The 12680-nt window shown below is 37.3% G+C and overlaps 1 protein-coding gene across 1 annotated transcript in view; it reads left to right on the forward strand.

Annotated features, from left to right (window-relative positions):
- KIF13A (kinesin family member 13A) overlaps positions 1–12680 on the forward strand; it is a 483305-nt gene that overhangs the window by 321731 nt on the left and 148894 nt on the right. The window contains 1 exon segment of the mRNA XM_033934590.1: positions 1987–2151. Within this exon segment, the coding sequence (XP_033790481.1) occupies positions 1987–2151 (165 nt within the window).

Genomic DNA, 12680 nt, shown 5'->3' on the forward strand with positions numbered 1-12680 from the left:
TCTCATTTGGAAAGTGATCTTCCTACTTGCACTCACGTCTGCCCGAAGAGTTAGTGAGCTGCAGGCTTTGGTAGCGGACCCACCTTTCACTGTATTCCATCACGACAAGGTGGTTCTCCGCACCCACCCTAAGTTCTTACCTAAGGTGGTGTCTGATTTCCATCTCAACCAGTCCATTGTTCTACCGGTGTTCTTCCCCAAGCCACTCTCATCCCGGAGAAGTGGCGCTTCACACTCTCGACTGCAAGCGGGCGTTGGCCTTCTACCTCCAACGCACCCAATCTCATCGGATGGCCCCCCAATTGTTTTTGTCCTTCGACCCTAACAGGTTGGGGCGCCGAGTTTCCAAGTGCACCCTGTCCAACTGGTTGGTTGCTTGTATTTCTTTCTGCTACGCTCAGGCTGGTCTCGCGCTGCACGGTCGAGTGAGGGGACATAAGGTCCGAGCAATGGCAGCTTCGATAGCTTTCCTCAGGTCCACGCCCATCGAGGATATCTGCAAGGCTGCCATGTGGTCTTCGGTTCATACTTTCACCTCACACTACTGCCTGGATACACTGTCCAGAAGCGATGGCCGGTTTGGCCAATCGGTCTTACGTAACCTATTTGCTTGAATAGCCAACCTTCCCTCCATCCCGTGTCAGTTAGCTTGGAGGTTACCCACATGTGAGAATATCATGCCTGCTTGTCCTGGGATAAAGCACAGTTACTTACCGTAACAGGTGTTATCCAGGGACAGCAGGCATATATTCTCACAACCCGCCCACCTCCCCGGGGTTGGCTTCTTTGCTGGATATGTGAACTGGAGACCATGAGGAGGGGATGTGCCCTCTAGTGGAGCAGGAGGCACACATGCGTGGTGCAGCCAGCAAGCTTGAATCTTCAATCAAGTTTGCTTGAAATGCTGTCCGCATCGGGGCTCCGTAGATGACATCACCCACATGTGAGAATATATGCCTGCTGTCCCTGGATAACACCTGTTACGGTAAGTAACTGTGCTATATAAGAAACCCACCCCTCCCACCCATATACCAATAAATAACAACTATCAATATATATCAATGTTCTTTTTTTATTATTAATCTTTATTGATTTTCAAATTTTGACAGTGCCATACAATTAATTTAGATATAAACACTACAAAGAAGGCACTTATTAATACATAAAACAATCGTTCCCCCCTTCCCCATAACTTGTTGTAGTAATTAATCTTTATTCATTTTAAAGCTTCCAGTAAGTGTAACATATAATACAATCTTATATACTTAAATCACACTTAATATATCATCAAATTCTAAACTGTATCGAATAATCCCTCTCCCTTGTATCCTATAGTTATTCATAAGTAAAAACAATCATAAAATATTCCCATCTCTCCACCCCACACTGGATAAATAAATAACTTGGACCCTTCTGTCATTTCATTAAAGATGGACAAACTAGTTTGGATGTCACCTGAGTCACTTACTTAATGGAGTTAGTGGAAATCTGATTTTCCAAGGCACAACCAGATTTTTGCCTTGACACAGCTTGTGTCACACTGAAGCTGATTCTCCTGTTTCACACAGCATATCAAAGAGCTATGCCCTTTAAGTCTGTATGTGCTGTGTAAGTGCTGACAAACATGAGAGCTGCTACATTACCTTGAGGAACATTCCTATCTGAATTGAGCAATCAAAATTGAGGCCGGCTCACCTTCAGATCCCAAGCTGACTTTCTATATATTGAACTATGTAAACATGTGAGGTCCAAGCCTCGTAAGACATTTTCAGGTTACTTGAAAAAATGTTGGGGGTCCTATTTTTTATCAAGGTAGATTATGACTTTGGCAAAAACACAGCTGGGATTTTGTTCCTCATCCCTTTGGAACTATGGTACTTTTGATAAATGTGAAAATATTTAATGCTGCTGTTTCTCCGAAGACCAACACTACCCGTAGTCTAACTGCCTGCTTCTTTGTTTTCCCCTCCTTTGTGCACTCTACAGGTTGCAGGGAGGCTGCATGTGGAGGTGATGCGAGTCACTGGTGCTGTGCCTGAACGTTTGATGGGAGAAGATGACTCCTCAGAAAACTCAAGCGAGAGTGGGAGCCTTGAGGTTGCGGATGTGAACGGGGAAATTATTCATAGGACAAAGAGACTGACTTGCAGGGTGCGGACAGTAATGTTCTAATTCCCAGGTCTTTTTTTTTGAATAGGAGAGGAGCAAGGTTGTGGTCCAGCAAATAAATCTGCGCCAGCCCTGATAAAGCTAGCTCAGATAATGGACACAGACCTCTTTAGTGCTGCTTCTCAGAGGTGACTCAGGGCTTCACTGTCTGGCAAGTACAGCTTTGTGATTATGATGTCTTAGAAGACAGAAAAGGACCTGATTGTTTCAGACTTTATCTGTTCAGTTCTGAGGTCAAACCCTCCATCCATTTGGAGGGCGTCCATACAATCATAAGTCATATGAAAAAGTAAGGATTTCGGGTTTTTTGTACATGGCTGTTCTGTGACTTTCAGATCATGTTTAAATTAATTAAAATAAAAATTAGTATGTTACTTTGTAAGACTGGGCAGCCAGTAAGAACAGAGTAGAAAGTAGCTTTTTTTTTGGGGGGGGGGCCCATACTCAAAACCGATAAAGTACCTTCTAGCTGAATGTTGAGGTTCACTGATGAGTGATGCTGGAGCATATTGTAGCAGGTTGCCAGCAGGAACTGAACTGTGCTACAGAAAGCACTTCCCATAAGAGTTTCTGCTCTCCTGGTCCTAGTGGATGTGCCTGGGAGCATTGAACCAATAGTAATTCAGTTCAGTCATGTATTTCTTAAACATAACACAGGCCACCAAAAATAATTTCTTGGTGCCTTGGGTTTTATAGCCTGTTCAGGGATTATTTGAGGCGCTGATTCAGAAAATTGCATTGGATAGACCACATCAGTTCTAGTTTCTCTTTTGAATGGGAAATTTATGTACTTAACCTAATTTTTCTTGAGTATGACCTTTGTTTCACAACTATTCATCTACTTCCTTTCCTATAATGCACACTGACATAAAAATGTAAACCATTTGTAAAGGCTTTGAGTAAAGACGGTTCGTGCATTAAATACATAGCGCATTTGTTACCTGGACTTATCATGGAAAAACTGAAGGCAGGAATTTTCAATAGTCCACTGCTCAGGCAACTTATAAATGACCCACATTTCATAGCATCAATGAATGAAATCAATTCATGTGCCTGATCTTCATTTGTTCTTGTTGTGAAAAACTTTCTTGGCAACAAGAAGGCAGACAATGACACTCAGTTAGAAGAGGATATGCTCTTTCATTTCAACAGGCTTGGTTGTAACATGAGTGTTAAAAGTCCATTATCTGCACCGTCACTTAGATCAGTGGTCGGCAAACCGCGGCTCACGAGCCGCATTCAGATCTTTAGCCACTTGAGTGCGGCTCTGCTAGAGAACGACACAGTGACTGACCTTGTCTCCCTCAGTTAAGGGAGGGAACGCGCATTTCCCTCCCTCCCCCTTACCATGGTGATTTTCTTTTTTTTGTCTTCCAGCTGCCCGAGCCGGCTTTCATCAAGTCGCTTGTGGCTGCCGAAACTTCGTGTGGTTGCTGAAACTTCTCCTCTGACGAAACCGGAAACAGGAAGTTGCATCAGAGAAGTTTCGGCAGCCACGTGCGACTTAATGAAAGCCGGCTCAGGCAGCTGCAAGACAAAAAAAAGAAAATCGCCATGAAGGTAAGGGGGAGGGAGGGTAGCTGCTGAAAGACATCTAGTAATCCTTGCAGGCTTGACTGTGCAGATTTCACCACTTTTCTATAGCACTCCACTGTCCCTCCTAGTCCCATACATCTATTGTATTTCTACTTAGTGTTCAGGAAACCCGGCAGTCCCGGTATGCTTGTGGGGCGAGGGAGGGAGTGGAAAGAGGAAAGGAGGAGCAACATCAGTCCCGCTGCCAAACATGCAGAGAAAACTGCTAACCCCTCCTTTCATATTGGACAATATTTCCTGCCCATCATACTGATTGGCTGCTTTTAAATGACATTTGCCATATCTGGTTTTATTTAATGTTAGTAGCTAGTTTAAACCGACTCCTAAAATCATGGTTCTTGAAAAGAAATTTGGCTCTCAAAAGAAATCTTAATCGTTGTACTGCTGATCTTTGGCTATTATGACTAATGAGTTTGCCGACCACTGACTTAGATCGCTTTCCAGAGAATCTTGGTGACATAAGCGAAGAGCAAGGTGAAAGATTTCACCAAGACATATAAACAATGGAAACCAGATACCAGCCAAGAAAGATGGGATGTAGCCATGATGGCAGACTATTGTTGGAATCTTATGCAGGATTGTCCTGGCAGATCCCACTCTCGGAAGCCTTTTTGTGTGTCGAATGACTGGAAAATTTGTATCATAAACTTGTGCTTTTGGTATGAAATAAGTAGATTTTCGTGTTGTACACTTTTCTTTTCATTTTTAATATGTTTCCTTCATGCTTAAAATATATTAATTTAAACACTATTAAAACATCCTGATTTTTTAATGGGCGAGCAGAGTGGTTTATGGCACACAGAGGGTAGTGGACACATGGAACACCCTTCCGGAGGCCGTAATAAGAAATAGCACAGTACAGGGTTTCAAGGATGACCTGGATAGGTTCCTGGAGGACAAAGGGATTGAGGGGTACAGATAAGAGCAGTGGAAAGTTTAGAGATAAGTGTTGAGGTTGGCATAAAATTAGTCAAGGACCGCAGATCAGGCAATATGCCTAATGGGCCACCGCGTGAGCGGACCGCCGGGCTAGATGGACCTCTGGTCTGCCCCGGCGGAGGCGACTACTTATGTACTTATGTACTTATGTCCTGTATCTGAAAAACTAGAGCTGATAGGAGAAAACTGGTGCCATTTTTGGAATCAGCAGGACAAATATACTCAGAAACAGGTCTAACATTTGAAGCACCAAAATAAGTGTTGGCCAGTGTAATAGATGTTTCCACATCAGGACCACTTTGCCCAGTCATTCTGCCCATTTCTAGCTGCCTGTTTTACTGTAATAAATCTTTCCGTGATCTGTGGTCTCCTTCCCATGTATACTTAAACTCCTCTCTCAGATCTTTTACTTCCATCCTTTCAGTGAAACAGTATTTTCCCTGAGAACAAGCAAGCATAATATTCTCACATTGGGTGACATCATCCATTGAATCTGGTAAGGACACTGTCAAGTGCATTGTCACTTTAAATCTTTAGGCAATGCCCATACTGTGCATGTGCCGATACCTTCCCACCCAATGTTGGCTTGCAGGACCATCAGTTAGTTTTCCACGGAGTCGAGAAGCTGTGTCTTCAGTTTCTCCTCCATGCTTCAAACTTATATGTCTTTTGTACCTTCCTGGTTTAATTTTGTTGTACTTCTCTTCATAATTCTTCATTTTTCAGTATACCTTTAACTCAAGCTCTGCATGCCATCGAGCTTTTGACTTCATGTCAACCGGTTTTCCCTCCATGTCAAAGAGAGTGCCGAGCAGTTTCAGAAATGTACTCATAGTAACATAGTAACATAGTAGATGACGGCAGATAAAGACCCGAATGGTCCATCCAGTCTGCCCAACCTGATTCAATTAAAATTTTTTTTTTTTTTTTTTTTTTTCTTCTTAGCTATTTCTGGGCAAGAATCCAAAGCTTTACCCGGTACTATGCTTGGGTTCCAACTGCCGAAATCTCTGTTAAGACTTACTCCAGCCCATCTACACCCTCCCAGCCATTGAAGCCCTCCCCTGCCCATCCTCCACCAAACGGCCATACACAGACACAGACCGTGCAAGTCTGCCCAGTAACTGGCCTAGTTCAATATTTAATATTATTTTCTGATTCTAAATCTTCTGTGTTCATCCCACGCTACTTTGAACTCAGTCACAGTTTTACTCTCCACCACCTCTCTCGATGTAATTGGACCATTTCAGGCTCTATCAATCATAATTGGCCTGGTCAGTGTCTAGGTCCAGAATACAGGGACATTTGCTGTGATCTGTATTTGCGTATGCTAAAGAGAACACTTAAAGCCCAGCAACTTCAGTGTAAAAGACTTTTTGGTTTGGCATCAACATTGAGCATGGTGAGAGATTCAGGACAACTTGTATCAACACCAGCACTGCACCGACGCTGCATAGGGAACATCAAACTCTCTTCAAAGACAAGACTTGATGTTGTCTTCCTCCATGCCTCACTCAGTGGGGGAGGTAGCAAGTAAGAAAGCTAAGAAGGATAAACATTCTTCCCCTCCTAGGCATGGCGTCATCCCAGGCATCTACCTCCTTCAAACTGTATATCACTCTCCATCATTGCAGATTATGTCTCCTCCCAGACATGCCTTGACACATCCAGACAACATGGACTGCAGACTGTTTCCACTCCGATGTCTCTTCCGGTGCTGATGCTGCCTCTCCAGGAGAAGATCTGGGCTATGCGCAAGCAAGAGCTTTCAAGACTACTGCAGATGCTATCTACATAGGCTTTGAAGGTGTCTATGCCTGCCTCAGCCCAGCCTGAGGATACATCAAGGTGTCGATCAAGGACGAGGTCATGCAACCCTGCTCAATGTCTTTTGTCAGAGATGTTATGTTCTGGGTTAGAGCATCAACCCCTGCCTTGACACTCAATACACACTTCTAGATTGGCCTAGGAAAGAGTATTTGGAAGAGTCTGACGCAGATATCTTAAACCAGTGGTCTCAAACTCGCGGCCTGCGGGCCACATGCGGCCCGCCAGGTACTATTTTGAGGCCCTCGGTATGTTTATCATAATCACAAAAGTAAAATAAAACAGTTTCTTGATCATATGTCTCTAGCTATAAATTACCATATTATTATTAAGACTTAGCCAAAAGGAAAGATTTATAAACTATAAAGAGTTTTGCCTCATGCAAAATTGTCATTTCTTTAATAAGACATTAACTATTTTTTTCTGAGGCCCTCCAAGTACCTACAAATCCAAAATGTGGCCCTTCAAAGGGTTTGAGTTTGAGACTAGTGTCTTAAACCGTTCTGATGAGGACCTGCCAAACTTGTCAGCAGAAGAATCCTATGGCATACCTTCTGATCCTTCTCTACTTCAAAGGCATAAGTCTCCACCAGAAAACATATCCTTTACTGGCTTTATAAGGCAAATTGGTCAAGCTCTTCCCATTAAAATGAAGATGGAGGAAGAACCTTGCTCTGAGCTTTTTGAGCTTCTTTGACTATGAATCACCACCAACTGACTGTGAGACCCCTCTATCAGTCCAGGTAGCTCCTAAAAAATTGACATAATGTATAGAATACAAAAGTGATGACCAAACAATCTGAAGAGCTTTCACCTAAGGCTGAATCAGAGGCAAAATACTAGAATGAAACATAATTCAAATCAAAACCAAATAATACTTGTAAAAACATAAAAATATTAGAAAAGAGGAGCTTCATATTAAGAACACAAATGTAAAAGTTCAGGAACTAAGGATATAAAAAAGCATGTAAAAGGATAGTGGGCAGAGTTCTGAGTGCACATGCGTAGTAATTTTATCCAAATTAGCAGCTAAAGTACTTAGAACCAAGTGGCAGAATGCAAGCTGTGTGCTCAGTTTTGGCAAAACACATACCAAAAGATATCTAATGCTTCTGAAAGCCAAAAATAATAGGTGTATAATTAAGTTTTAATATAGCCAGGAACCGCAAATGTAGTATTTCTTACAAATCAAAGCCACCTACCCAGCAAGGTAAATAGACAACATATGCTTCTCTCTGGATTAGCGAAGTAAATAAAGCCTAAAAGGAACTTTAAAAAAACATTAGCACATGGATTTCAATAACTTAACAAATCATAACAAGAACCACATATATGGGGATTTGTACTCAGCACAGCATCAGAACTCTATCCAGCAGTAGTCAAATAATAATAACAGTTTATATACCGCAATACCATTAAGTTCTATGCGGTTTACAAAAGATTAGTGGAGTACAAGTTGAGTTGACGTACAAGTTGAATTAATTTAAGGGATGTGGGGAACAATGGGGAGAAAGTTAAATGGCAAACAAGAGGTCACAAGTCATTTCTTTTTTCTAATGTTACAACCACTTTTAAAACCATCTAAAAATAACTTAAAAACCTAAGAATGTTACAAAAATACTTTTTGCTACATATAATCTTTAAAAATGTTCTGATTAAAGTCCCGAGAGGCTGATATTGGGACCAGTTCTGATAAAGTAAGCTTTGCCAACCTGAAAATTGCTAATTTTTGCCACTTGGAATGCCTTAAAAACGCTAAAAAGAGAGAAACTGGGTAAAGACTTGGGAGTTAAGTCTGCAAGCTGGGTGAAAGCTGGGGAGGTTTTGAAACTTGATGAAAATGCAACAAAATACAATGGTGCATGTTTTGACCCTCTGAATGTTACAAAATATAAAATGTGCCCCCCCCCAGTAGAAAAAAGTTGGACAAGCCTGGTTTATAATGATGCAGTAATGCACTTGTTAACCTTTTGCTTCTTCGCTATGCCAAAATAGCAGTAGACGTTAGCCATCTTTAATAGTTTAGAGCAGTGTTTCTCAATTTCTTCAAGCCAAGTACCCCCTAACAGCCGCTTCAAGCCAAGTGCCCCGCTAACGGCCCCGAAGCCCATAGAGATTTAAAGGGCTTTGGGGCTGTTTCCTCATGGCAGCTGCTAGCGTGGCTTTGTAAAAGAGGCTGTTAGTCTAACAGATATCAACTGAGTACCCCCGCCCAAGCTCCGCTCCCATAATAATAGCAGTAATTGTAATGCAATTTCTTCCATTCATTTTTCATATATACACAATATAATATTATTAACAATACATAATGGTGGGGGCGTGGCTTGGAGCGCGCACGATATGGCAGCCTAACCGCAGCGCTCCCGTATCCAGGCAACAAACGGAGAAAAAATAAAACTTTCACTTTGTCTAATCGCTATAAAAAATACATAAAACAACGTCGGAAATGGCAAGTATGAAGCAGGGAAAATCTGAAAAACCTTCAACATCGGGTATATCAGCAAAAAGAACAAAAGTAACTCCCCTGTCACCATCGAGTGTGCCGTTCCCGATGGAAACTGAAGAACTCACTGAAAAGTCCGATATTATGACTGAACTGTTCAAAATAAAACTGATGCTGACTGAAAATGCCAATAAAATCTCTGAAGTTAAAGAAGAACTTCTCAACATGAAACAAGAGATCCAAACCGAAAGACAGAGAATGACAGTGATGGAAGAAAAAATGGAGAAATTTGAATCCTTCACACAAGAATATGATAAAGATAAAAAAGAAGTAGCAGCTTTAAAAAATCAATTGGTGGATATGGAAAACCGAGGAAAAAGAAAGAACATCAGAATTTTAGGGCTGGCTGAAAATATTGAAGGGGGAGATCCTGTACAATTCCTGGAAAATCTTTTACCTAAACTGCTTCAGCTCAATTCAAAATGGCCGTTAGAAATAGAAAGAACCCACAGAATCCCCATAAGAAAGCCAGTAAACCAGGCTGCTCCAAGACCTTTGATATTCAAGGTATTAAGGTTCCAACATGCTCAGGAAATATTAAAAATGGCAAAAGCAAATAAAAACTTGAATTATAAAGGATCAAAACTGATTTTAGTTCCTGATTTTGCCAAATATACTGCAAATATAAGAAAACAATTCCTCACATACAGACAGCAGTTGAAAGAAAAAGGTTACATATATGGAATATATTATCCATCCACTATGAGAGTATCCAGTGGAAATAAATCCATATATTTTCAAGACCCTGCAAAACTGAAAGAATTTTTGACACAAGAAGAACCTATGTTTACATAAAAAACAGAATAAAAGGAATAATTCAGCTGAAGAAAGAAGAAAGAAGAAAGAAGATGGAAAAAAGGGAAAAATAAAGAAGATTATTAAAAAAAAAAAAATAAGACATAAGAAATATTACTAACTGGAAAGATAATTTACTAATATAGTGGATGCAATAATATAATTTATTATATCAAATTAATTATTAATAAAATAATAGCATCCACATTCATTAATACTAGTGAAAAAAAAAAAAAAAATTTTTTTAATTATTAAAATATAAATAAATAAATTATAAAACTAATAATATTTATATAAAATATATATTTTAATCAAAATAGAGAATTTATTTATTTATATAAGTATATTAACTTATTATGATTAATGAATAATGAAAATGATTTACTATGAATTTATTATTAATAATATTGAAAGGAAAATTTGTTATTGTTATATTGAGAATAAAACCAAAAAAAAAAAAAAAAGAAATATATTAATTTATTATAAAAACAATATTTTAATTCTATGTAAGAAGATTGTAATTTTATGAAATATATACAAGATAATAATTTGAATATTGAATGGATTAATTAATAAAATAGGTGTCTACTATAAAATTTATATTTAATTCAATTATTCAGTTATATTAACTTATTATGGAAAAATATTGAATTAAGTAATTGATTGGTAGATAATTAATAAAATAGGAATTCATTATAAAACTTATTTATTGATATAAAATGTATATTCTATTCAAGTATTCATTCAAATTAATTCATTATGAAGATTAGCTATGAAAATGATTGAAATGTATTTATTATTAATATTAATATATTTATAAAAATGGATATATTTAATTTACATGATGAATAACAGATATATAGAGAATAAGAGATATATTTGTAATATGTTTATTTATTAAGAATATTATATTACATGTATGCATGAAATTGAATTTAATTTTATGAATCAAATATATATAATTTTCAGTAAATTTATAAAATTTTATAGATTAAATGGATATAATTTTCAATTATATAAGGGTGGAAGTATAAAGAATGTATTGAATTTAGAAATATGTTTTTAAATAATATAATGAATTATTAGTTGCCTGGAGATGGAGATTTAGGTTTTGCATGACCAATGCGTGTTCCAAATCAGAATATGATAATGGGTGGGGAGGGAGGGAAAATAATGGGTGGGATAGGAGATAAATTTTTATTGAATGTGCTAGGAACTAATCTTGTAATTATCATAGAATATTGGTTAAAACATAATTATTAATTAGATGGATATAAAAATGTATTCGTTGAATGTCAATGGTTTAAATCATCCTATTAAGAAAAAGAAATTATTATCGTTCCTTAAAAATCAAAATGCGGACATTTACTTCATTCAAGAGACCCATCTTTCGGAAATTGAATCAAAAAAACTATCTGGAGGTTGGATTTCTAAATGTTTATTTGCACCTGCTTCAAAGAAAAAAGCTGGAGTGGCTGTTCTAATAAACAAAAAATGTAATGCAGATTTTAAATTAATTAATTATGATCCCTTAGGTAGATGGGTACATATCGAAATGGTTCTGGGAAATACAACCCTGAATTTATTCAATTTATATGCTCCTAATACGAATCAAATGGAGTTTTTTAAACAAATTCAACAATTACTTTTACCACTGGCTACATCTAATTTAATAGTAGCAGGGGATTTCAATGCTGTAATGGATCCGATTTTGGATAAAAAACCAAGTAAAATTATGAAATCATTAGGCTTAGATAATTTGATACTATCTTGTGATTTAGTAGATATATGGCGAATTCTTCATTTTAATGATCAGGAATTTTCTTTTTGTTCTCAGGTCCATAAATCTTTTTCACGAATTGATTATATATTTGTTTCTAATAATATAGCGCAGCGTGTACTAAAAGCAACAATTGATCCCATTATAATTTCAGATCATGCTGGTGTGTGGATTAATCTTCAAAATTATGATGTTGAAAACTTTGATTCAATATGGAGATTTAATAATGATTTACTAGCGGATTCAAAATTTCTTGAAGATTTTAAAATAAAAATGCAAGAATTCTTTCAATTTAATGAATCAGATACTATTAATGCTGAGATCTTATGGGATGCTTTTAAAGCAACTATGAGAGGAAATATTATTTCATACTCAACATTTATTAATAAACAAAAAAAAAAAACAATTTCTTGAGATGGGAAAGCAAATTAAATTATTAGAAAATAAATTAATTGAGAAATGGGAAAATAATACATTACAAGAAATATTAAAATTAAAAGTTAAATATAATGAGATTTCTTCTCAAATTGTGAGGAAAGACATTTTCAATAAACAAGTACAATATTATGGAAATTCAAATAAAGCTGGGAAATTATTAGCAAATTTTCTTAAAGTAAAGAAAAGAAAATCTAAGATTATTGCAATTAAAGATACACAAGGTAACACACATACCAACACAAAAGATATTATAACACAATTTCTTGATTTTTACAAAGAATTATACACTTCCAATTCTTATAAAAATAAAGAACAAGACGGATTAACTTTTTTAAATTCATATATTGGACCAAATATTCCAGATCATATAAAAGGAAGTTTAGAAGAACCTATATCTTTAAAAGAGTTAGAAACAGCATTGAAGTCTCTTAGAGTTGGATCCGCTCCAGGTGGAGATGGGTATACTGTTGAATTTTATAAATTTTTCCAAAATATCATATTACCACATCTGTTAAATTTGTATCAATATCAAATAAAGAATGAAAATATTTCTGGTACTATGGCAGAATCGATAATTATAGTCTTACCAAAACCAAACAAAGATCCTACTCTGGTTTCAAATTACAGGCCTAT

This window comes from Geotrypetes seraphini, chromosome 2, assembly GCF_902459505.1.
Source record: "Geotrypetes seraphini chromosome 2, aGeoSer1.1, whole genome shotgun sequence".
In the NCBI taxonomy this organism is placed as follows: domain Eukaryota; kingdom Metazoa; phylum Chordata; class Amphibia; order Gymnophiona; family Dermophiidae; genus Geotrypetes; species Geotrypetes seraphini.